General features: G+C 35.0%; 1 protein-coding gene across 17 annotated transcripts in view; it reads right to left on the bottom strand.

Moving 5' to 3' along the window:
- The window catches only part of scrib (scribble planar cell polarity protein), a 284,575-nt gene that overhangs the window by 178,423 nt on the left and 78,652 nt on the right, over nt 1-27,500 (bottom strand). For all 17 annotated transcript variants that reach the window (XM_051929184.1, XM_051929190.1, XM_051929189.1 and 14 more), the window contains exons 2-12: nt 26,622-26,739; nt 26,220-26,298; nt 25,477-25,566; nt 10,637-10,693; nt 8,392-8,455; nt 7,939-8,013; nt 7,566-7,710; nt 7,044-7,162; nt 6,018-6,217; nt 4,392-4,558; nt 655-782 (exon numbers count right to left, since the gene is read on the bottom strand). In XM_051929184.1, coding sequence (XP_051785144.1) covers nt 655-782; nt 4,392-4,558; nt 6,018-6,217; nt 7,044-7,162; nt 7,566-7,710; nt 7,939-8,013; nt 8,392-8,455; nt 10,637-10,693; nt 25,477-25,566; nt 26,220-26,298; nt 26,622-26,739 — 1,242 coding nt within the window. The remainder of the gene's footprint in view (nt 1-654; nt 783-4,391; nt 4,559-6,017; nt 6,218-7,043; nt 7,163-7,565; nt 7,711-7,938; nt 8,014-8,391; nt 8,456-10,636; nt 10,694-25,476; nt 25,567-26,219; nt 26,299-26,621; nt 26,740-27,500) is intronic.

Here is a 27,500-nt window from a genome sequence, read left to right on the forward strand (position 1 = left end):
TATATGTATATAATGTACAGACAAACAAACAAACACATACACACACGCTCTTTCTCTAGCGGGGGTGACCCAGAGATGCCTAAGCCATTTTGGAATAAAATATAGCTTATGACTATTCATTGTTCTAATGTTAAATCCATGCGAAAATTACTGGACATTGATTCAACAGTGTGGATTTGCATACCGAACAAAAATGATCAGGGGTAACCAAGCAATGGTAAGGTGTAGGAACCAACTAAACTCTGGATGAAACATAGCCACCAATCCTACCCTGTACATTTTGTATACTGAACAAACACACAGAAACACGTTTAGGTGTACATATTATAAGATACATGTTTAGTGTCACATAATTAAGAATGCTGCTATAAAACCTTTTACTTAAAAAGGTTATATATTTAATATCTGTATAACTGACAGTGAATCGCACTGTTTGATATGTATAGTTACTGTAATATTTACAATATGAGATCACATTCTTCAGTTCATAAAAAAGCAATAAAGAGCATATGTATGTGACTTTGAAAAATATGTCTTCACTAAGCAGTAACACTACATCAAGCAAATTATGCATAAGCAGTTTTATAGTATTACAAGATTCAGAAGTTTAATATAAAATTCAAAATTAATATTCACTGCAATTAAAACTTTTACCTTACGCTCTGATTCAGCCTCTTCATCTTCTTCCTCAGGTTTGGGCTCTTCTTGAAACTGAATCACACTGACCCGGTTCAAGTTGGTGTCTGTCCAGCTTTCATCAACGCTGTTCTGAAGAAGATTCTCTGGAAGTGGGTTCAGGGACATAAAACTAACCTGTTTAAACACTTTTATTTCTGAACTATGTGTTTACACCAAAAAGCAAGCTATACTATAGTAATAAACTAATCTGAAATGCAACATACTTTAAAATAAAGTTAAATACATATTTCTAAACTCTACATGTGTATATATATTATACATATAAAACAAAACGAACAAAGTAGGTCTAATAATATGGGAAAATAATCAAACTATTAAGAAAGGTGAAATTAAAAAAAAAAAAAAAGCTATGCATGAAGTAAAATCATGCACTGAGCACCAACAGACAATCTTTTCATAAACAGTTTCAAAAATATCCCTCTTAACAGCCTTCGTTATCAATCATGAATGTTCACAAACCTCTAATCTCACTCAGCCTCATGATGATGGAGATGATCAAGGTACCAACAAGGAACAAGCAAGAAGGACATATAAACACTTGAGGAGCAGAGTTGGAGGTTTGTTCTCAGAATCTGGAAATCATCTAATGATTTGAGATTAAGACTGCAAAAGTAAACTTTACCTTCCATAAGAAAATCATGCAACAGCTTGCTGCTGCTTTTCCATATTGACGTCACATGTTCAATTTCTGAGGTGGATAAAAAGTGCTTTTCTTTAGAGCAGGCAATGTGGCATTGTGGTTAAGGCTTTAGACTTTGGATTTCAAACCCAGAGGTTGTAGGTTCAGATCCTGAGACTATGAGTCCATAAGCAACTTACTTCAACTGCTTGGGCTCCAAATGAAAAAAACCAAAAGAAATGTAACCAATTGTATCTTTCAAATGTTGTAACTCGTCTTGGATGAATGTACCAGCAAAAAGAAGTAATAATATTTTTCTTGAGACAAAGATTAAGAGGACTCATATGCAAGTAATATGGATAAGATATGGTATTGCCAGTATGAGGTGAGTCCTCATCCTCTGCATTGGGTAATTCGTAAGAGTTAGCTGACGCCACTCGAAGTCCACAGATATAGTAAAACTGCTAGGGAGTTGCAGGGTTCCGCTAAGTAGTTCTATAATAATATGACAGGGTGCCTCGAGAGGAGTTGTGGTATTGTATGAGGAAGTCAGGAGTGTAAGAGTTGTACAGGATATGTATGAGGGAAGTGTGACAGTGGTGAAAACTGCAGTAGGAATGACGGATGCATTCAACATGGAGGTGGGATTACATAAGGGATCCGCTCTGAACCCTTTCTTATTTGCAATGGTGATGGACAGGTTGACAGACGAGATTAGACAGGAGTACCCGTGGACTATGATGCTTGCTGATGACATTGTGATTTGTAGTGAGAGTAGGGAGCAGGTCGAGGAGACCCTGGAGAGTTGGAGGTTTGCTCTAGAGAGGAGAGGAATGAAGGTCAGTAAGAACAAGACAGAATACATGTGTGAAAATGAGAGGGAGGTCAGAGGAATGGTGAGGATGCAGGAAGTAGACAGACAGACAGACAGATAGATAGGATACTTTATTAATCCCAAGGGGAAATTCACATACTCCAGCAGCAGCATACTGATACAAAAAACAATATTAAAGATTGATAATAATGCAGGTAAAAACAGACAAAAACTTTGTATGATGTTAACGTTTACCCCTCTGGGTGGAACTGAAGGGTCGCATAATTTGGGGGAGGAACGATCTCCTCAGTCTGTCAGTGGAGCAGGACATTGACAGCAGTCTGTCGCTGAAGCTGCTATTCTGTTTGGAGATGACACTGTTTAGTGGAAGCAGTGGATTCTCCATAATTGATAGGAGCCTGCTTAGCGCCCGTTACTCTGCCACAGATGTCAAACTGTCCAGCTCTATGCCAACAATAGAGCCTGCCTTCCTCACCAGTTTGTCCAGGCGTGAGGCATCTTTCTTCTTAATGTTGCCTCCCCAGCACACCACTGTGTAGAAGAGGGCGCTCGCCACAACCGTCTGAAAGAACATCTGCAGCATCTTATTGCAGATGTTGAAGGACGCCAGCCTTCTAAGGAAGTATAACCGGCTCTGTCCTTTCTTACACAGAGCATCAATATTGGCAGTCCAGTCTAATTTATCATCCAGCTGCACTCCCAGGTATTTATAGTTCTGCACTATCTGCACACAGTCACCTCTGATGATCACGGGGTCCATGAGAGTTCTGGGCCTCCTAAAATCCACCACCAGGTTCTTGGTTTTGCTGGTGTTCAGGTGTAGGTGGTTTGAGTCGCACCATTTAACAAAGTCATTGATTAGGTCCCTATACTCCTCCTCCTGCAGCCCACGATAGCAATGTCGTCAGCGAACTTTTGCATGTGGCAGGACTCCGAGTTGTATTGGAAGTCCGATGTATATAGGCTGAACAGGACCGAAGAAAGTACAGTCCCCTGTGGCGCTCCTGTGTTGCTGACCACAATGTCAGACATGCAGTTCCCAAGACGCACATACTGAGGTCTGTCTTTAAGATAGATGTGTTTAAATACTTGCGATCAACAATTCAGAGTAACGGGGATTGTGGAAGAGAGGTGAAAAAGAGAGTGCAAGCAGGGTGGAATGGGTGGAGAAGAGTGTCAGGAGTGATTTGTGACAGACGGATATCAGTAAGAGTGAAAGGGAAGGTCTACAGGACGGTAGACAGTTAAAGATGTTAAGATTTGCACTGGGTGTGACAAGGATGGACAGGATTAGAAATGAGCACATTAGAAGGTCAGCTCAAGTTGGATGGTTGGGAGACAAAGTCAGAAAGGCAAGATTGCGTTGGTTTGGACATGTGCAGAGAAGAGATGATGAGTATGTGGGGAGAAGGATGTTAAGGATTGAGCTGCCAGGCAAGAGGACAAGAGGAAGGCCTAAACAAAGGTTTATGGATGTGGTGAGAGTGGACATGCAGGTGGGAGTGTAACAGAGCAAGATGCAGAAGACAGGAAGATATGGAAGATGAGCCGCTGTGGCAACTCCTAACAGGAGCAGCCGAAAGAAGAAGAAGAAGAAGGTTTACAGTTTAGGAATGAGTAGATTAGATAATTTGCTCATAGCCTCCACATTGGGCTGAGTTGTGTAATGAACCAGCAACCTTGCTGCTTAGAGTTCTTTCTCCACGATACCACACTGTCTGTTGTGGTAAACTGAAAAGTGCTTCACTAACTTATACAATGCACTGAATGACAAAGAAATTTAACTGTTGCAAATTTCTCCAAAGCAATCACAATATTCATTTTAAACGTAAGGAATTTCCAGGTGGGCCTTTCCTGCCTTTTAGAAGTTTTAATAGAAATATTTACACTTCAGAAAATTAAAAAAAAAAAAAAAAAAAAAAACTTGGAGTTTGCAAGAAGTAAAACGTTCTAGCAAAAAAAAAAAAAAAAAAAAAGCAAAATGCTGACTTCCTGTCTTTTTAAGGATGTTCAACTGAATTAGAATGTCAAGATGCAAATTACTGTCAATTAAATTTCTAAAAGAAATAGGATAGTAAATATTTTAGTATACATATCCCAATACACCAAAGAGTAAATCCAGTTTAGCAACTTTCTGTTTACAAATACATCATTGAATGCAAACAAACAAACAACACTATTTATTATCAGTATTTTCCTTATATGTAGGAGAGTAGTTACACTGTTGAGATAGCTTACCAAGGCTAGGTGAAGGTTGTTGTGGTAGAAGGTAACATGTTAAAACCTTTTCTCCAGTCTTTTCATCATCCTCTGTCTGAAACTTAAGCATTGGTTGAGACTGATTTTCTGCCAACCACATAGCTTTAAGGTTGAGATTAGTAAGAGAGAAGGGTAGGTTTTGTAGCCTAAGAGATACAACAATTACAAATAAGAAAGCAATGAAATTGCTTAAATTACAAGTACTTTGAAAGCCCTAATAAGTTGCTATGCTTTAAAAGACACCTAAAGGTATGTCATATGTATCCATATATTTCTCTGGATTAAGGCATGCAAAAAATTGAAAGCAACATAAAATGCCACATTATCAATTGAGCAATGCCTTAATGTCATATATCTGGTGTGCCTGTGTGGATGTGAACTATACACATTTTTGACACTCATTTAGCTTTTCTCCTAGATACCCATTATAACAAATAATAACAATCTATATATGGATTTTGTAATTAAACAGTTTTTTTCATTCATGAATTAATGCACACAGCAGGCATTGGAAAGTAAATAAAGAGAAGGTAAAACATTTTAACATTAAACAGTAAAACTGGTATTCTGATATCTTACAGCTTTTTCTTTTGTACTAGAATTGTTATTTTTGAAGATCGTAGGTTAAATTCCAGCTTAACAATTATTTTTGTATTGCTGTGGGAAGGCAGCCTTTTAGATTATTTTTTACAGTAAATAACTCAAAATAAAATTTAGAAACCAAATACAGATAATTAACAATGCAAGGATTTACAGCAACCAACAGATATATATACACACACACACACACACATACATAGTGTTTGGCCCTAGTAACAGCAAACAATAAAGTTCATACAATGCATAGCAATGAAAGACAAGGAAAGTGCCGATGACCTCTGAGGGAAATACATATTTGAAGGCTGCTGCTCCTTACTTATTTAGGCCTGTCTTTCTCTGGATACATTTTTTGGTTATTTAATGGAAATTCTTTTTTGCATTTGTCTTATTATTTAATTTTTTTTTCTGTTTTGGATCAAAAAGTGTGTGGTCTCTTTTGCCTTGCACTATGATGGTAAGTCTCAGATATATGAAGGTGTGGTATTTTCCACATAGGACAAACAACACATGGAACAATAAATGTTCCAGTAAAAATAAAAGCATTTTTCTTTGATAAAACACTTAACTTGAATACAAAATTGAACTGTGCCCTATCTAAAAACTTTAATCTAGTAGAAACTTTTATAAGACACAAAGAATTGGAAATGGAAAGTTCCAGTTCTTTTACATTTGGAGGTTTTTCATAGGATTCTTCAGCATGCTATACTCTATATAGAAACTGCAAAATTCTCATGTGTCAAAAAACATTCCAATAAAAAAAAAAAGAAAAAAGAAAGTCTCAGAAATATCAAATAAGCATTTTCCATTTCATTTCATTAGTGGACTGTTCAAATTTGTTCTGACCAAAAGAAGTTTTTTTTTTTTGTTTCACCGTACATGTCAGAGTCTCTGTATTTTAAAATATATTACAGAGTAGTGTTGTAAATTTTTTTTAAATATTATCAAACTTTCAACTACATGTAAAAAAAAAAAAAAAAAAAAACGAACTAAAGTGAAGGTGCTCACCTGTTTCCAGCAACATCCAAAACGTGAAGTTCAGTTGCGTTTGCAAGCTCTGAAGGCAACTTTGTAACACGGTTGTCCCGAAGTGAGAGTACATTTAGATTAGAGCAGCCTCCCAACTCTAGGGGTATGGAAGTTAATCTGTTCCGGTCAGCATTCAAATTTGTCAGCTTTTTCAACTTTCCCAGAGAGCGGGGCAATGTCTAAATACAGAAGGTGAGTAAAAACAACAATTATATCAAAAACTATTGGTTAATTATTACACTTGTATCCAAATATTAAATAAAAAAAAAAATAACAAACACACTACTATTATAGATAACCCTAAACTGAAAGACATGTACTGTGTAAACTTTAAGCATAAGAAATTTAAACAGAGGCCTCACTCTCTTAGTTTTCCTGTACTGGGGTTTAGCATCACCACCACCTGTTCAAGGCACTGTGCATGCTCGAATGAAGGCAGGTGCCCTGACTGTCCACGAAACCCCCAGCATTGAATGTTCAAGGACAAAGCCTACAGACAAGGAGGAATGACTGAACATTTACGTTGGGTAGAATGCACAGTGGGGGCTGGATGGTCTTTGGTCCACAACTGTTGCACATTTTATTTTCTCTGGCTCATATAAAAAGTTTTTATTTTGGTTTTCTTTTTTGTGTTCTCCCAGTGATTTGACTTTATCACCATACTCACCTTTTGAGACTTACGATATTATATATGAGGACTCTTTTGAGGACTTTTCTAATTATACCTGTGTTATATAAACCCAAATTGATTTACTTTTTTTGTCACTTAATCATATTATTCTTACATAATTTAACATTTTTTCTTTTCTTGTAACTTTTTATTTGATGTAGTACTTTGATCTACAAACTATATTTGAAAATATTCTACAGAAATAAATGTAAGATTAGCCAAGCTTTAAATACTCTTTTCAGAGAATAACTTAAATATTAAATAACTAATATTAAAACTTATTTTAATAGAGAAATTGACTTTTTGGAGACATATGTGGAAGGTGTGACACTCACTGTAAGAAGATTCTCTGTCAGCATAAGTTCGGACAGGTTTTCACAATCTCCGATGGAGTCAGAAAGATGGGTTAACCGGTTTTGGTCCACCTTCAAAATAGAAAGTTGCTTCAGACAACCTAGAATGAGAGGAAGACTATTATTACTTAGAACAACTTGTTTAATAATAAAAGTGACAAGAAAAGAGAAAAATGCATTATTACTGTTGTTAACCCACAGTAACTATAGAGGGCAGCAAAAACTATGTAAAACGCACAGCTATTATAATGTCTATGAAAAATACATCCTCGGGTGTAATATCTTGTACTTAACTTTAAAATAGTTACTGTCTCAGAATTAAACAGCAAAAAAAAAAAAAAGATTTCAGCCAAGTGCATCAAATAAATTGAGATGCATGCATTTGTTGAATTTATACTTTGTAATGCTGTGCAAAAGGTAAAACAAACTATGCAAAAAATGTACATAAGAGTAAACTTTGTTCAACTTAGAAATCATTTTATATATGTGAGTTATGTTTCTTACCAATGCTGTCAGGAATAGTTTCCAGCAGATTTTGAGACAAAAGCAAATCAGTAAGTGCCATAAGGCCATTCAGCTCCTTAGGAAGTTGCTCCAACTTATTCTCAGACACATCAAGGCACACTAGCCGCCGAAGATTTCCCAGCTCCTTGTTGGGTAGGAAAATAAAGCAAAACAACAGCCAGATAAGAATAGATCAGAAAAAATATACTGGAGAAACTAGGCAAGTGATTTGGCATGGCCATAAATGAGTGCTTCCTGTATTACAATCACATATATTAAAATGTTTTGATTACTTTGGAATTCAAAATATGCATTTAGACAGAACAACACTTCAAAACAAACTCCTGACCTATAAATAATGTGTTCTAATTACCGGTGGCAATGAAGACAGCTGGTTCCTATCAAGCCATAATTCTCGGAGGTTTGGCAACGCTCCCAAAGTATCTGGCTGGGGTGTGTAAAAAGGGAAAAAAGAGAAAAAAAAAAAAAAACGGGTGAAACTATGCAAATAAACAGGGTTTCTGACCAAAAAATTAATTACATGCTGAACAGTGGTACTTTAACTGAGCAAAATACATTTCTATTGCATGTTTGTGTTTAAAATAATTTCAGTAGTAAATGTGTTTTCTAGACAATATCAACTTAGACTCTTCTTTTAAGACTAAAAAAATATTCAAACAGAATGCTGAGTAACACAAGTCTATGTTAAATACACCATAATTTATGAAATACACTATTGCAATTGACTTAATTACAATCAACATTCATTTTGCACAACACCTGTCAGTAAAGATAGCAGTATGAAAATTAGGCTGGCTTTTCTTACCAGGACTTCAAGTTCATTGCTGCCTAGGTCAAGCTGTTCAAGCTTTACAAGGAATGAAAGCGACCTAAAAAAAAAAAAAATAACACACGCACACACAGTACAATAACACTTATGCTGTTGTCCATTTAATAAAAACATTTTATTAATACAAAAATTTATCTAGCTTTTCAACATTACTTCCTATTAGAAGATCAAAACTGTTACAGTGGCATAAGCCAAGTGCAGGAACAGCTCTCTCGTTAACATATAAACACCTTAATGTTGCTCCTCAAGAAAGAAACAAATTGTTTCAAAATTAATAAATACATATTGCATAAACAGGTGCAAAAATAATATGTGGCATTATAAATTTACAACTCAACATAGATTAGTTGATTAAACTATAATATATGCTTTTGAGATGTGGAAGGAAGGAGAGGTACCCCTAAAGTGAATATTATACCTAAAATATTAACAATGCAGCTGATAAAACTGATTTATCATTTGTTCTTAGCACCCTCCACATTAATTCACTGTTTCAGCTAGCATTATAATTTAGGATTCACATGCGAGAAATATAAGAAACTCTTTAAAATCTACTCCGTATTCCTGTATTAATGACCTAAAAAGTGATTTTATTTTCATCTATGGATCAAATGATAGGAACATTCTTATTAAATATGTAACACAAAAATAATGTACTGAAATATCCTCCATTTTTACCAATTAATCCAATGCTCACCGCTTTTGTATAAAAAGAATGTACACCTTGTTGTCGTTGCAAATGAAGATATGTCACCAGTTGCAACGACAACTGCCAAACATTTCTTGAAGATATTAATATCTCACCACCAATTAAACATTCGACCCCATTCCCCTTTCCAGGACTACGTTATCTTAGTGGTGTTTCTAGGCTTATATGAGTTGCTGACTTTTGGTAATAAATACTATCAGTATTTCAGTTTGATTAGGATATTGCCTTGACCTTCCCAAGTAAAACCATTAATTTCAGCTATTCCTTTGAAGGTTATTGTCTATTTTTGCCGTCACTGTTACTCAGTACAACCTTTATTCTTAAAGTTTTTTTCATTAAAATGGATACATTAATATTCACTTTTAAAATGTATTCTTTCCCTCACTGATTTTATTGTTCTACACAAACCCCAATCATTACACTTTTAAAACCCTGAGAGTTGGGAAAAGGTTGCCTTGTTTGAATGCTGTATTCAACTTTCACCAAAAATATTTTTCTTTAATGTCAACATAGTCTTATATTAATCTAATCTGTCTAGAAAAGATTTTAATGATAACTTCTTGCGTTATTACTGGAGAACAGTAGTTTCTGCTCTGGTATACAGTCAGGTATAGAACTCTTGTTTAGGATTACATTTCCATTATAGTAAACTCATGAAAATTTATATAGTGCTGGAGCTACAGAATTCTGTAGTTCCTTGGTCAGATCCTGCAGGAGCATGATGAAGGATTACAAGTCTTAGACTGTTCTTTGCTGTAACCAATCTCTTATTTTTGTTTATAATTGAACCCATAGTTTTTCTTGACAACTTGTTCCAGTATTGTTTGCTGTCTCATAAAGGAAAACAATGTTACGTTTACTTCACTTAAAAATTCTAAAAGACACTTTTAATTTTAAATATTGATGCTTATTATGTAGATGCTTATAATAAAAGAGTTGAGGAATATATTGAAAGAAAAAATAGGTGCAAGAATAATGGGATCTAATTGATCTAATCGTTTTTTAGATTTACTCAGCAAAGAAAAATCTAGGCTGGAAAGAATTCCTGACTCAGTACAATGATCACAGATAGAGTACATATTGCCTAATACCAAATTAAATGACATGTTCCACATATCGAAATAAATGATTTCTAATTAAGAAACACAAAGTAAGGCTATGTCAAATTAGAAAAGGAACCTACATCATTCTAAAGGGTATGATTTTTGTTATAATAGACAATAAACTTAAATATGTTGGCCTACACTAACTTGGTAGCTCAGTATTAATAAGTTAACATTATAATTTTTATAACATTATAACAATAACTTATTTCACATTATTCCCCATTACTTGTAAATACTGAGCCACTCATTCATTTTCTTACGATATACTAAAAGGGTTTTATATTTTCAGACCAAAACAGTAAATGAAACACTGGTGAAAGGTAAAGTGGTAGCCTAGCCTTCTACTGCCCTACATCAAAGGAAAGAGACAATGGAGGAAGTGCAAAAAGAGTTCAATAGTACTTACGTCGGTAGGGACTTCAAGAGATTTTCCCTGAGTTCAAGAGTCACTAGATTTGTTAAACTATAAAAAAAAAAAAAGAAAACAAAGATATCAACAGTGGAAATAGCTGTTTCTTCCTAAATCTCAAACTATCAACAAAATATTTTCAAGCTTCTATGAAACAACAGTCTTATAAACACTAGTGCCAGGCCAAAAACATACCAGTCATTTTTTTCAACAAGGCTATGAAAATAAATTTTTGCCCCTATGTTATGTTGATGGAAAAACTGTCAAAATGCACAAAAAAAACTTGGTTTACATAGTCTATTAGGATGAAAGAAACAGCTTCTTCTTCCAAAAATTTAAGAGTGAGACAAAAGTATGACATAGATTACTTAGGTGTGAATCAAGATGGGTAGAGCAGTCAATGGTAAAATGATTTGACCACACTACATATCAGGTTAAAAAATACAATAAGGTTAACCTCTTTTTGTCCCATGAAGTCTTATGCCGATTATGAAAACAGATGTCTTCATTTTTAGATTGAGCTCTTGGAGTTCTGTTTCAGTATTTTTCAACTGGCTTATTGGCAGAATTTGATTAAGAACAAATAAGACTGAGCATTGCCATGAGAAAAATTATTTGTGCATATACATGTATAGACGATCTAACCTACACACCTGTACATATACAGAGATATATACATACATTTAAAAATATAAAATGTATATATTTGTGTCATATCAAATTGTGTGAGAGAGAAAAAAAAAAAACTTTCCATGTAATCCTCAGCTGTCCCTACTAATTATGGGAAAGTATTACATAAATGTGCTCCAAATTGGTCATTCATATCTTTATGGTTGTAACATTATTCCAATATTTTCTCTTGCTGAAATGGTTTTATATTTGATAGTGACTGAGCTATCAAAACTGTTATTTTGTTTAGAGCACAATTACCGTTAAAGCTTTGTTAATAGAGGAAAAACTAGACACACAAAACAGACCGATTTGTATATATTCATGGATTAATAGAAAAAGAAATGTATTTGACACCAATCACATTCTTATTTGCAGCTTAAAATTCTACAAGATCTAAATTATCTTTTATTACTTTCAGTAGGGATACAGAAAGCATTTAAAAATATAAATTATTTTAAAGCAGCACACATTTTAAGTTTTGTTTTTTTTTGTAATTCTTTTATCTAATCTGTTGTTATACTTGCTTTTATATGTTAGTCTGTTTATATGTTAGTCCAAATGATCTTAACAACATTGTAAACATTAGTAGTAAAATAATTCATTTGCAGCAGACCTCTGTCACTGAGCCATATCACAGGCAGATTATAAAAAAAAGACAGCTTAGTTCTGACAGACAATTGCCATCCTCTTATTCCTAAATTTCAGCAGTTACCAGCAAACTGAAGTTAGGTTCTCCAGCGTAAACAGCAAAAGATTTAAAAACTCTTATTCCTAGGGCTATAAGCGTTTTGAATTCTGTTACTTGTATGGCCATTGCTGAATTTTGAATTACTGGTATTATTTTGTTTACCGTTAAAGGTAATTATTCTTCTTTGTACTAATCTTAAGTGTGTGCATTTATGATAACACTAGTTGTCAGCTATGATTCCTTGGCTTATACTGTTGTACTTGTATAACAATGCCTTATACAGTTAGGTCCATAAATATTTGGACAGAGACAACTTTTTTCTAATTTTAGTTCTGTACATTAGCTCAATGAATTTTAAATGAAACAACTCAGATGCAGTTGAAGTGCAGACTTTCAGCTTTAATTCAGTGGGATGAACAAAAAGATTGCATAAAAATGTGAGGCAACTAAAGCATTTTTTTTTAACACAATCCCTTCATTTCAGGGGCTCAAAAGTAATTGGACAAATTAAATAACTGGAAATAAAATGTTCATTTCTAATACTTGGTTAAAAACCCTCTGCTGACAATGACAGCCTGAAGTCTTGAACTCATGGACATCACCAGTTGCTGTTTGTTTGTGGGCCTTTCTGTCTGAAGTTTAGTCTTCAACAAGTGAAATGCATGCTCAATTGGGTTAAGATCAGGTGACTGACTTGGCTATTCAAGAATTTTCCACTTCTTTGCTTTAATAAACTCCTGGGTTGCTTTGGCTGTATGTTTTGGGTCATTGTCCATCTGTATCATGAAACGCCACCCAATCAATTTGACTGCATTTACCTGGATTTGAGCAGACAGTATGTCTCTGAACACCTCAGAATTCATTCGGCTGCTTCTGTCCTGTGTCACATCATTAATAAACACTAGTGTCTCAGTACCGCTGGCAGCCATGCATGCCCAAGCCATCACTCTGCCTTCAACGAGTTTTACAGATGATGTGGTATGCTTTGGATAATGAGCTGTTCCATGCCTTCTCCATACTTTTTTTCTTGCCATCATTCTGGTAGAGGTTGATCTTGGTTTCATCTGTCCAAAGAATGTTTTTCCAGAACTGTGCTGGCTTTTTTAGATGTTCTTTAGCAAAGTCCAATCTAGCCTTTCTATTCTTGAGGCTTATGAGTGGCTTGCACCTTGCAGTGCACCCTCTGTATTTACTTTCATGCAGTCTTCTCTTTACGGTAGACTTGGATATCGATACGCCTATCCCCTGGAGTGTTGTTCACTTGGTTGGCTGTTGTGAAGGGGTTTCTCTTCACCATGGAAATGATTCTGTGATCATCCACCACTGTTGTCTTCCGTGGACGTCCAGGTCTTTTTGCGTTGCTGAGTTCACCAGTGCTTGCTTTCTTTCTCAGGATGTACCAAACTGTAGATTTTGCCACTCGTAATATTGTAGCAATTTCTTGGATGGGTTTTTTCTGTTTTCGCAGCTTAAAGATGGCTTCTTTCACCTGCATGGAGAGCTCCTTTGATCGCATGTTGTCTGTTCACAGCAAAATCTTCCACATGCAAGCACCACACCTCAAATCAACTCCAGGCCTTTTATCTGCTTAATTGATAATGACATAACGACGGACTTGCCCACACCTGCCCATAAACTAGCCTTTGAGTCAATTGTCCAATTACTTTTGAGCCCCTGAAATGAAGGGATTGTGTTAAAAAAATGCTTTAGTTGCCTCACATTTTTATGCAATCATTTTGTTCACCCCATTGAATTAAAGCTGAAAGTCTGCACTTCAACTGCATCTGAGTTGTTTCATTTAAAATTCATTGTGGTAATGTACAGAACCAAAATTTGAAAAAAGTTGTCTCTGTCCAAATATTTATGGACCTAACTGTATAAAATCCATAAATGAGATGTAAAGTCTGCTCAATTTGTACAATGCAGAATTAGCAATTAACAATACAAAATTTCTTATTTATCCATCCCTCATCATCACAACTATTCATTAGAAAAGGCTGACCAAGACACTATTAATAAAGCAATATCTTTTATATAATAGAAAATGTTAGAAAGACACTGGAAAACACTTAGAGTACCATCTTTGTAATACCCCTTTAAATTAGTATCACATAAGCCCCATGGAATATACACAACACAAAACAAACAGCAGCTGTTTATCCTGAATACTCAGCATTTATCCAATACTGCATTGTTAACTATTAAAAAGTTTTGCTGCAATAAATGCATTATAAATAAATTAAACAATTACAATAAATCTCTTCCTTAATTTTTTTTTTTTTTTTTTTAAAGATAAATCTTTGCCAACTGGAAAAAGGCCCCCCTACTCATTTTGTCCCCTAGCACTGCCCAAACACGGAATAAAGTTTTCTCTAAAATGGATCATGCTTCAAACTTAAATTTTGTACCAAGCCATTTGTTTCAGTCTTACACTGGAAGATCCTCAGGGAGATTTGTTATTGAATAAAATTATCAAATACAGTTTGAATTAACAAGGCAAGTGTCTGGGGCAAATGACATTATGAGAAAAATAAATGAAAAAAAATCAACAAAAAAGTATATTCTTAAGAGAACAAAACACATTTCAAGATTCTGAATGCTTTGCTACACAAATATAACAAAGTAAAACCAGACAATACATGACAATTTCCTTATTTTTTGTTACTAAATTGTTTGGTCAATTATCAACATTAGATCTGTAGGCATTCTCAAGGATCACTGCTGTACATGTGGTATATAATTTTTAATAAATCTAAGCAAGGGAGCAGGCAACCAAGATGCTATGGAGGTTTGTAGCATGCAGTGAGTCTTATAGCATGCAGTGTATTTTACTAATGTTCTGCAATTTGCCAGTGAGCTAAAAACCTCACCAAAACATTTAGCAACTATGGGTGTGAATAAAAACTATTTAAACATTTAGCTGTTTTGAAAACAAAAAACATTTAGGAAAAAAAACAATGCTTATCACCTAAGCCCCAACAACTAACCCCTCTAACTCACAATACACTTTAGAGAGAAAACAAGATTTATGTAAGACTTGCTTGTCAAACTGCATGTTAATCCTATGAAACAAATTAGCACAACTGAATCAAATCAAGTATTACAACACAGCAGTCTCCAACAGATCTAGGTAAGACGGGTTATGTAGCCCTTCTCATCTGTCTTCCTCATTTTGCATTCTTTGATGTGAAACTATAAATACAATGAACGACTTTAATTATAATAATACATTTTATTTCAGTGCATCTTTTTAATCACCCAAGGATACCATATAAAAAATAAAATCATTAAACCAAAAATAAGCAAACATGCATATAAAAACATACAACCCATGGTGATTAGGCCTGCAGGAGGGACGATGAGGACACCAAATGTAGAGGACTTTAGAGTGCGGTTTGGGGTATAGACATGTATGAGGTAAGGGAGGTATAATGGAGGAAGGTTATGGAGTGGTTTGAAGGTAAAGGAATTTTTAAATTAATACTGAATTTTACACAAAGCCAATTTTGCAGAGCCACTTTTCATAATACAGGCATGGAAGTAACAGTGAGTTTATAGTCAAGCAGGCAGCAAAGTAGAGAGATCAAACTTTACTGAGACTGGGTTTAAGGAAATACGTAATATGGGCACAATAAGAAATTTATTACATTCAGAACACAATATGGCAAGTACAATAAACAATGTTTATCTGCAATAGCTGTTGATGTTGATGAACACTTTCTCTTTTAACAATTATAAGCATTGATGGTGTTTCTTGCGGCTGGGATTCTTTTTCTACATAGATACACTTGGGTTGATGTAACACAGATACTGTAGGTATGTCAACAAAGTGAACTTGAAAGTTTGTATAGTGTAAAACGGGGTAGTCTGTATATTAACCTTTTGGGAAACTGTGCTAGACCGGTCTGCAGTAAAGAGGAACCCCAGCTAGTGTTCACGTAATTTCTTTAAAAATCTTCATTAAAAATTATGAATTAAAAAAACACCAATGTCGCTAATAACATTTTGCACGTGTAGGCATACAGTGTTCATGAACAGGGTAGCAACTTGAAAATATACAAAAGCACTACCATACAGTAAAGTGACCCTAATACCCTTGTTGTGATTCTTAATATATTTACTTACAGGTGTGGTAAAGGATTACATTAAAATAATTTTAATTTACAATATAAAGTGAGGAAGAAAAAACTTAACTAGCAATCAATAAGGATTCTGAACCTGAAATCACATGGGAGTTACATATGAGAGTATATCAAACATGGTTAAGTAGAGAATCGCTAAAACCGAATTGTTTATGTTGTCCATAATTATTATACTAAAAATGATTTAAAAATGTTGCTTCTATAACAGATATGTGACATGACCAAACATTGTAAGATTATTCACTGTGACAGTACAGGTTGGCTATATGCTATCAGCTGCATCCTGGAAGCCTCTGGAAACTGCCACTGCTGATAAAGAAACCGAAGGTTGAGGCAGCAGATGAGGATACAACACACAAAACAAGGGGCTGGTGCAGAAGTGCTACCGTGCTTTTATTAAAAACAACCAAAAATCTAAACAGTGTTGAAAAAGTGCAGTTCATTAAATAAATAAATAATCCATAAAGGTGAAATGTGTTAGTTACAAACCAGTCAAATAAACAGATCCATTAAAAGCAATGTTAAAATCCCTAGGACAAAAAGCTTCTCTTTAAAAACCAGATCCTGGTGCTTCACCTTAAAATGGCCGTCACCTCAGCTTACCCCAAACGAGATCTTGCAGTCAACAAGATTCCTAATCGGCAGTTCAGGCAACCTTCTGTGCTCGCTCCTAGGCTCGGACCCCTGAAGGCATCTGTGGCCCCAGCAAGGCAACCCGCTGAGCCTCCAACTCCCAGGCTTGCATCCCTGTGGTCCATGGCACCACAAAGTAGGCCACCTCACTGAGCCTTCAGTACCCATGCAGCTCCTGCTGCCTCTGTCCCATCTTTATGGAGAGTCGCTCCAACTGAGCAGCTCCTCAGGTTCTCCAACTCCTTGGACCTTCTTCAGCACCTGAATGATGGGCATATGCTCACCCAGAGGACTTCTTGTTTGACTCGTTTGCTCACTTGCACTGGCTCTCTCCCCTTCCTGCCTTCTGTCCATTCTTTCCTTAACCTCCTTCCCTTTTTCCTTTTGTTCTTTTTTCCAGTTCCTTGTTACTGTACCAGCTGCCTTTTTGTCTGCCTCTGTGAGCACGGCACGTCAATCACGCACAACAGAGAGCTGATGAAGCTATTGAGACAGACTGCCCCTAACATGCAGGTGTGTCTCACCCCAATTACCTCACCAACCTCCCACAGCTGTGAGAGCATGCACACCCATGGAGATCGAGCCAACCAATTATTTACTTAAAACAGGTTCCTGATTGTTAAGACACAGACCCACTATTCCACACTCATACTCTGATCTAATGAAAGCAATAGGTATTACACTGTTCTCCACTGTTCTTAGAAATGGAAAGTTTTTAGTCGGTGCAAAACCTCGGAACCAAAGAAAAGGTGATGCAGCATAAAAGAAGCTTATGTATGTCAAAAAGAAAAGTATATATTTTGATATAAGAAGCTAAGCAGTATTTGTTATAAGCTGGAAAACGCAAAAACACAAAGAATATAATTTTCCTTTAAATGTTTTCAGATTTATAATAAACAAAACAAAACTTAAGTGAACTTAAATTAACGACTTTTGAGCAGAGCTACAGCTTAAGCCTAATTTGTATTATCTTCACACACTATTAACCTCAGAATGGGTCAAGGTGATTTTTGAGCATGTCTTGGTTTCCAAAAAGATCTACACAGTAGCCTTTTAAACCCTCAGATGAATATTACTCAATATGCCAAATGCAAAGTAGGAAATGTTTAATAACACGTGGTATACATGTTTATGTAGTACTTTTTTTTATTAGCTACGTAATCAAAAAGTAGGCCAAGTATTTATTATTACAATATCTTGAAATATTTTAAAATACATTTTAAAAAACCACTAACATTGAAATTTGCTTTATAAAGTCTCCAAACAATGAGGACATTTTGAAGTGTTGTAACTGTAGTGTAAAATTAACATTAATTTAAAAAAAGAAATAAAACCTTCCTTTGATTTAAACTTTGGAAAGTAAACAAATAGTTATATACTAGAATAAAATAATGATCACTATAAATCTTGACAGAACTGCATGTAATTAATGGTAAAAGTGACTGTATGCAATTGTTTTATTTAAAAAATGGTTTGTTTTCAGTTTTAAAAAGTTTCTTACCATAGGTACTGAGCTGCATGAACAACAGCATAACATAACTATTAAGTGTGTTTAAAGATGCATGCATTTGTGTAAAATATGGACAGGCAAATATGATAGAACTTTTAACAAGCATATTTTGACTAAGCATGAATTCACTAATCCAAAATAAATATTTGAGCGTGCAGCCAAAAATAACTAAAGACTAAAATATACAGGTTGGTTAAGAAAAAGCAATGCAATGAATATGATAATTAAACGAGAACCAGCATGCAAGCACCTTTGATGGGATCAATGGAGAGGACACAGAGCATTGTAAGGCAAAGACACCAGAACTCCAGAAGCCTGAGGAACTGCTGATTTTGTAGAAGGGGGCTGAATACAAAAGAGTAACAAAATGAAAACCTTGATGTCTTACATAGAATATCCACTTACATTTTCTACAGCACATTTATGAAGAGGTGACATTTCTTTATGGTGCAACTGGCAGTTAGGAAAAATAAAAATAAAAGTCTAAGTGAGAGATAATATTTTCAAAGCATACAAATTACTCAGTCAGTATTAATGGTATTTGACATTTTCAATATGTGAAAAGCAACAATGAAAGTGCATTATTTTCCAGCATTGTAAATGACTCTTTAAGGCTGTATTGTCTCCGCAGACTTTGAGGTAAGTTTTCAATAAGTCACTTAGTTTGTTATGTATTGGATATGTGCTAAAGGTAATATTTAGGTTTGCATTTGTACATTTAGGAATAATTGATAGAGTAAGAAAAGGTCTCGGACTTCCCACTAATTATTTTAGAATTTTTGTAAAAACAGTTCCATTTCCAACAAATCTTCCATAAATAATAAAACATTTACTATTATATGAATGTCAGCTACCTTTTAATGGAACACTGATTGACAGATCAAATAATTACTGAAAAATGTACTGAAACAGATACTGCAATAAACAGCATTGCCTAGGAGCCTGAAATAAATCTTAAGAAAATGTGGTATGTATTTTTGTGTCCACTGTTTTTAGTTGCATCATGATAAACAGTAAACAAAAAAAAACTGCATCCCTTTGAGATGTAGTACATTTTGCACATGTGTTAATCAAATAGGCTGATTTCCTGCAATCATGTACATTACTATTCCAACTCTATCATTAAACCATACAGATTAACATTGAACTAACATAACAATATAGGCTTATATCCATCTGATTTTTTAATATTTTATTACAGACCATTGTTGTTACTCAATTAGAATTTATTCTTTAAACAAAAAAAAGTTTTAAAATTCTGAACACTCAAAATGTCCAATTATACCCTGCTTTTTTTCTTATTCTTTTGGATTTATTTGTACATTGTATTTCTTTTGTTACATAGAAATCAAACAATAAATATGATAAAACTGTTATTGTGTGCACCAGTTCTTCAGCCCAAATGAGTACAGTGGCATCTTGGGTACCAGGAAGCGGTTGAAGAGGTTTGAAACTTTCAATTCAAGTTTCAGCATTTCAACTGAAAAAATACTGACAAATACTCCAAATTTATATCCTGCCAGTACTACTGGAATGAAACCAGACTCTCTGAAAACCATCACCACAATAGAGAAACACAAAGGAGAAATCAAGCTGTTAAGCAAGGGCCAAAAGCACAAAAGAAATCATGCATCCAATTCTAGTGTGCTGCCACACCCACTTCTAAGAATGATGCAATGTCTGTCTTTACACCAATCAGTGTTCTTTTGTTTGTTTTATCTTCTAAATGACAATCAAAGAAACATTATTTCACGTAGCACCTTTAGCAATACACCATACTAATGTAATTTAAAAACTCCATAGGAACACATTACAATGCAACAAGATAAGAATCGCAATAGTGTTATGCATGTGTGCCTTCAAACTTTTAAAGAAAATATGCCAGTACTATGACAAATGACACTCCCTCCCAGAAGTAAATAGATCTGAGTCTTGCACATGTATGGAAAATGTATTCCAGGAAAATGGATATCATTTATGTATACTCTTTGTAAGAAGCTAGCAAGCAGTTTGTTATAAAAGCTGTTTTTTTTAAAAGTGGTAAAAGTCAGAAATATATTAGACTAAAGAAATCTTTCACTTTGAAGCAGACAGGCTTTGTACAGGCTTTGTAACACATTTCACAAAACTGGAATAAAATGTACAACTTACAGCTCTGATAATGTTTATAAAGCTGACATAAATAGGGTATCCTGCCTTATAAACATCTGAACCAATGAGAGGCATAGCCTGATATTTGCCAATCCCAACTGCCTATGTCAAACAGAAAGTGGTGAAATATGGCTGAACCACAGGCAGAAAAAAACCCAATTTATGACATTCCTAGACCGGATGAGTGCAGAGGCTGATTTAGTTGCGAGTAAGATGAAGAAAAAGTAGTGAGTAAAAGATGTAAAGGAAAGGGAGTAAGATTTGCAAACCAGAAAGTATATCAAGAAAATCAGGTAAAGTGTTGGATATGCTTCACAGAATTAAAGTACTGTATGCTGTGTACAGGAAAGAAGATGAAAGGTAAAGTTTCAGAATTCTCAGTGGGAGCAGTGGAATGGAGAAGTTTTTTTGCCAAGGGAGCAATGATGACAATGCTGTGGTTGGTGTACGATAATCAGAAAAATGGGCAGACAACATGGTGCAAGTCAAAGGGTAAATGTTGATAAATATCTGATTAATAAAGTCTACACATATGTTGCATAGATTGGCAGAAGTGAAAAAGATTAGTTTTGGGACAGGTTGGTGGCATGATGTCTTTGGTGCCTTGGTGGAGATGACAGTAGTACTTTTGTGGTGAAATGAATAGGCATGGTGGAGATAGTGCTGATGGCCATGGGAGTTTTAGCTTTGGTAAGAGACATTTTAAGGGTGAAAGGATTTTGGAATTTGGTGACATAGTGGTAATGGTTGTGCAACAGTATGTTTAAGAAGGAAGAAAAGAAGCTGGTGACATCTGAACCTAGTTGTGTAAGGAACAGACTATTTAATCCCTAGATAAGGGTGTGTGTCTCAACATCACTTGATTGCAAGAGATCTTCAAGTGAAAGGCAAGAATAAAACTGATACCAATATGTAACAAGGCTGAAAGTCTGAATGATGGAGGAGGAAACAACTAAAGAAAAAAGGAGATTCTATAAGGAGTAGCATTTAATGAAGGTGGAAGGTAACAGGGAATTCTATATAGAAGCATCTTGAAATGTTTATAAAAAAAAAAGAAAGAGAAAAAAGCTGTGAAAGAGCAAAAGCCAAGAGATAGGACTTTGCAAGTTAGTAGCATAATGTGGAAGGAATTAAGAATGTACTCAGGAACGCAATACAGGTGGCAAAAGAAAGTGGGAGTGTGTTGCTTGAAAACTGTGATTGATACTAACTACATAAGTAAATTAAAAGTAAGTAAAGTACGTAAGTAAATTGCTGAATGAGACAAACAAATGGGATAATATTTGATGGGAAAAAACAGATGAATTTTGCTGTTAATTTTTGAAAAGGGAAGTTGTGAAAGTGCTGAAGAAGATTAAGAGAGGTAAAGCAGTGGTCTTAAGTGGAGTGTTGTGAGAAATGCTGAAGGCAGAGGAATGTCCTCGAGTTGAATGACCTTCAGACCTATGCAAGAAAATTGTGTGTGAAGGGATGATTCCTGAAGAATGGAAAAGAAATGTACTTATTCCAGACTACAAAGGAAAGGATAATCCATTGTTTGGTAAGATCTAGTTTATAACCTAGATGTTACTTACAGCAGGTAATAATGTGTTTATAAGAGTGACAGAAAGACAAATTTGGAATCAGGTGAAAATTGGCACCATCTAATGGAAAGGAAATTTTTACGAGCATGTTGTTTATACTCCAGAAAAGACAGAAATAGCATCAGACCAAGGGAATGAGGTGGCATCTGACAAGGTACCATGAGAAGTGATGCAGTAGGCATTGAGAAGTGGATGAATGATTAGTGTAACCAGTGTTGACATATATGAGGAAGCATGAACAATGGTCAGGAGAGCAGATGGGAACACTAAATGTTTTGAGGTAACTGTGGGGGGCTACATGTGGAATCTGTAGCCCTATGTGATGGAGATGAGGACCAAAAAGTGTATGAAGGATTGCCATGGCAGCTCAAATACACAGATCTTGTATTGATAGCAAAATGCGAAGCACAAATAAAGACGACGACACTGAAATAGAATCTAGTTTGAAAGTAAAAGCCTTCAACATAATTGCAGAAAAGACCAAGTGATCTTGAACGCCACAGTGATGTTTTGGAGATGATAGGGAAGATCTGCTATCGTGGCTCAAAGCAAACATAAGTTGATTTTGATATAATAAAATTCATTCTGGCTTAACAAAAATTAGGCTACAATACTTTAACCTTACATACGGTTAAGTATAAAAATTTGTAGCTATAAGCTACTATCAAGAGATATGGAGATGACTTCCTAATATATTACTATAAGAACTTTGCCATAGTGATATGGACTAGATTTCCAATCCTCCAACAACAGATTTACTTTTCTAAAGAGCCGTTGGGTGTTACAAGGCCAGCAAAAACATAAAAGTCTTTAAAGTGATGGCCTCAAATAACTACAACCACCTGCTCTCTTCTCTACATTTTTCAGTGGAAACCTTGCACCTCAATCTGTAAAAGGTCATAAGGCTAACAACCTTGTTACTTTCCTAACTACTGGTGCCAACTGGCAGGCAGTTTGATTTCTACTTCAGGGTAACCAATCAAATACTATCCATAATACTTCTAAATGGACTGTTTTCATGACCTCTATACTTACTGCGATTGAAAGCAGTAAAGCTCTTATGAAGAATGGAACTGAGAAAGACCAAAGCAGTCTTTACTTACCAAAACATCTGTCTGAACAGAGATATTTAACCTAGTCAAAGGGAACCAGAACAATTTTAAGTTGTAGTGATACGTTGATCAGTGTCTCTTACTATATATAGGATGAAAAATAAGTACTCCATCCTTGTGCTCATTCTAGGTAAAAGATAGTGCTATTCTTTGATATGGGTGTTTGTAACCATAGTCAATTTGGTGCATACTGCCAGCAGGTTAGAAGAAACAAACCCCAACACAAAAAAAGTTAATGAGCTATATCCTAATTGACTTGAATATCATAATTTTAATAGAGTCTATACACAATGGTGTAAATCTAATTTTAAAGACATCATGCATACAAAAGGAATCTAAATTTGCCTCCCAACAAAAGATGTCTTGTAATGTAAAAGTGCAGCCGCTACAACATTCAATGGACTGAGCTGTGCAGCTATGCACAAGGAATTCCCAATACACTAACTGTAAATTTTGTCCTTTATGCAGACACCTTTACCTTTTCTCTTCAGCACGGTCTAGACCAAAGTTGATAATGGACTCATAATCTAGGGGACTTGTAATCAGGTAAACCTTCATGATAATTTGTTTTAAAAGACCGTGTTCACAATGCTCAATTCAAGTTTAGCAGTAATACTTCTTTACTTTAGGTACTATGACCATATCTCTCTACCTATAAAAACTGAACATTATATTCTCCAGAAAAACTAAACAGTAAGCAGATGGAAACTGTTATACATAGCACCTGCTAATGAAGACCAGCCCCCATAACTAGTTTCAAAATGGAAACTACTATTTCTCTATTTCAGAGACATTCTGAAATATCTATATTTTTTTCAAAACTTTAAATGCTTACTTTGCTTTTTCCATTTACATTTTAATTTACTACTTTTATAAAGTTTTGTCTTTTAATTGTATCCAACTGTTCACAATACTGAGTGCTAAAGGGAAGCAATTACTTCAGTATCATATTCAATTGTATTCTCACTCGTAATAAAAGTTTCTTAATAAGCTCACAAGTGAAAACAGCAGTGAAGTAATTGCTCCCCTTTAGTATTCAATGTCTTCACTGTTCATTGCTAATCATTAACATTTGGATAGAATTAAGAATTCAAAAGAAATCGGTATATTAAAAAGAAAATAGCAAAGAAAAACACAAGTAGTTAAGGTTTTGGCAAAAATACAAATATTTCAGAATTTCTAACAATCAAAGAACGAACAATTACAGCTCAACAATGAAATTAAGTAAAGGTAAGAAGGATGCACTGATTGTGTAACTAATTGGAATATAAACACACAACCAAAGGAGTTCCTCAGGACCAAACTTGAGAACCAGTAGTTTAAGTGAATAAATCATTTACACTGCTCTGGAAGTCTCTATAAAAACTACTGTATTTTTGTTACAGTTTCAAATAAAACAGCCTTGTTTGAGGTTGTGCAGGTCCATGCATAATGTACAGTAAGATGAATCTTAAACATCTGGCAAAATCTGAGTTTTTTATTGTGGTTATTGTAATTTACTGTTGTGTTAATTAATGGTGACTAAAGTTAACATTTTAAAAATCATAATCTTGGTCAATGTGGCATGATCATGCTTTCTCCTTGTATGGTCTAGTCCCTTACTGTACTGCACTCCCTTTTATGGTCCTTAAGCCTTGGGGCAGTGTTTCTGGGAAACAGTAAAAGAATCAATAAAAAACACATGGAACTTGTAGAATGTTCTTGGGGACCCTGAACTGGCTCAAGTCTTCTGTAAAAGTATATGGAGTAGCAGACTATAACATCACGCAGTGCTTCAGTAGCACCTAGTCACTTTTATTCTGCCAGCTTGACATGCCAGATTTTGCATTCATTACGGTCATTAGTTCCTTCAAATGTGCGGTGTTGCTCATTTTCAAAACAATTTTTTTACATATACTTGGTAATTAAGATGTGAAAATGACTCATGTTAAACCAAAAACATCATGTCAACTTTAAGAAATAATTTTAACAGATCAATCGGTGTGGTTTACTAAAGACGACATAAAGCAAAGAGCAGGCACTTACCGGAAAACAAAGTGAAATAGTACAAATGATTTTCTATAGTATGTACTTAGATGATACATACTGAAGCCCTTTCCACTGCAGGTGGGTGTTGTGCTCATAAATCCTCACCAAGGACAGTTCAAATGCCCTTTAAATACATGAATGGGCTAATCCAGCAGTGTGGAAATTGGTACAGCAGACTTTCCAGATATCACGGTAGCAAACACTGTTCCTGTTTCAGCTCAGAATGGTTGGCATATTTGCCATTAAATTAAACAATTTCAATCAGTTTAATGTGTAAAACATATATTCAAAAAAAAAAACATGGAACTTTTAACCTACTTGCCAATGTCACTAGGAAGTGCCTGAAGTGAAACATCATTGAGGGCAAGGTGAGCAAGGCTGCGAAGCAATGTGAAACCATCAGGCAGTCTGCAATTTGAAAGAAAGAAAGAAAGGAAAAAAAAAAAAAAAAGATTCTACAGTTACTATACCACATTTTTAAGCATCTCTCTTCATATTCAATGCAATCCAAGTCAAGATACACAACTAAGGCAATATAGTGTAAGTTAAGTCTTGATCGTATAGAATGTTAATATCTTCAAATTAAATCATTAAAAAAACATTTAAAAAAAAAAAGTTGCACTATGAATCCGACCCAATGATTAAAATTATAGGGGAATAATATATGCGTCCAACAAGAACTGTTGTTATGTCTACATAACTAATATGAATTACACTGTATACTTTGTGCAGCCTTGCTTGAAAATAGCCTTCCTTTTCCAATTTAGCAGACTATTACTGACAAAAGCATATCACCCGATTTTATGCCTTTAAATGTTCAGTTCTGTTCATTTTCAAAGAAATTTTCACTGAAAAATGTGCCAAATCTATACTGGTATTCTCATATCTGCCTTAGAGCAAACTTTATTGAAATTTTACTGCTAGACAAATATAGCAGACAATGTTGTAGTGTAAAACGTCAGCACTGATAGAACTTACACTAACATTAAAAAAACCCTTCTCTGTGTTACAAATAAATGAAATTTTATAAATACTCTTCATGCAACCATTATTTATATTACCTGGAAAGGGGATTTCCACTGAAGTCTGCAATTTCCAAAGACTTACAAAATTTAATGCTTTCTGGGATCTCTGGAATGTCTAAAAATAAATAAATTATTAAATGTATGCAGTCCTATGAGCTTAGACAAAGCAGACTTAAGCACTGCCAGATGTGCCCCTACAAAGATGTAAATAAATGCTCACACGTTCCAACAATTTTTTTTATTTTATTCCATTGTTACAGTTCTACAGCAAACACATTTTACCAAAAATGATACAGGGCAACAAATTGCACTTTTAGTCATTTCATAAACTAGTTATAAGAAATGTCAAAATTGTAATAATTAAAAAAAACAGGCAAGAATTTGAAGACCTGTTCTATAATGATATGCACAACTAACCTTTTCCAACATTTCACTTACCATTTCTTGAGATGTCAAGCTCCACAAGCTGCATGAAATTGGCCACCTCTGGAGGCAGCTTCTGGATTTCATTGTCACTCAGACCCAATTTCCGAAGGTTCAAGAGACGGAAAAAAGGCTAGAGGAAAGAGAGGGGAAAATATTACAAATTATACAATAAGATATGATGAAATTAGTCTGATTAATGCAACAGTGTCCCAAAAAAATGTGCAATTAAGCTTTTTGCTGGACCAAATATCATGAAATAAAGCTTTTTATCATGGCAAATAATCAGTGGAATTCTGCCAACAAATACTCTGTGCAACCTGTATTACAGATCAGTTGGTTGCCAGTTTTAAAATTAACTTGAGAGAGGTTACTTCAACTTAAACATCTAGCATATTTCCTCCTTTAATCATCCAAAAGCAACTTGCGACAACAAAACTGATCCCCAGTACAAGTTTGTCAAACGCTGGAAGAGGTGCGAGTATACATTAACCAAAAACGATAAAAGTGTTGCTCTGTAAGTTAGTGCAGGGTGGTATACCAGTTCATACCGAAAACCGTTTTTTATTTTTGTTATAATATGGATTTTTCTTATACCGCAACACCGGTTTAAATTGCCTAAACAGCGTTCTGAATGTGGCGCAGCGGGAAACAGTTTAAGGGGGGCTCTTTTTCACTGCTACACCGCTAAATAGGCATGCAACGGAGTACATGTGGCAGTACATACGCGGTGAAAATGGACAGAGAACATTTTGAAACTGAAGCTGTAGCAGACAATAAAGTTGAACATGATGACATAGAACAACTTTTGCCGAAAAAAAGGAGTCACGTCCGTTGCCTGGAGATACTTTGGTTTTAAAAGGTCGGATGTGGACTATTATGTTCAAATCTGTG

Source organism: Erpetoichthys calabaricus, chromosome 6 (genome assembly GCF_900747795.2).
Source record: "Erpetoichthys calabaricus chromosome 6, fErpCal1.3, whole genome shotgun sequence".
NCBI classification, from domain to species: Eukaryota; Metazoa; Chordata; class Cladistia; order Polypteriformes; family Polypteridae; genus Erpetoichthys; species Erpetoichthys calabaricus.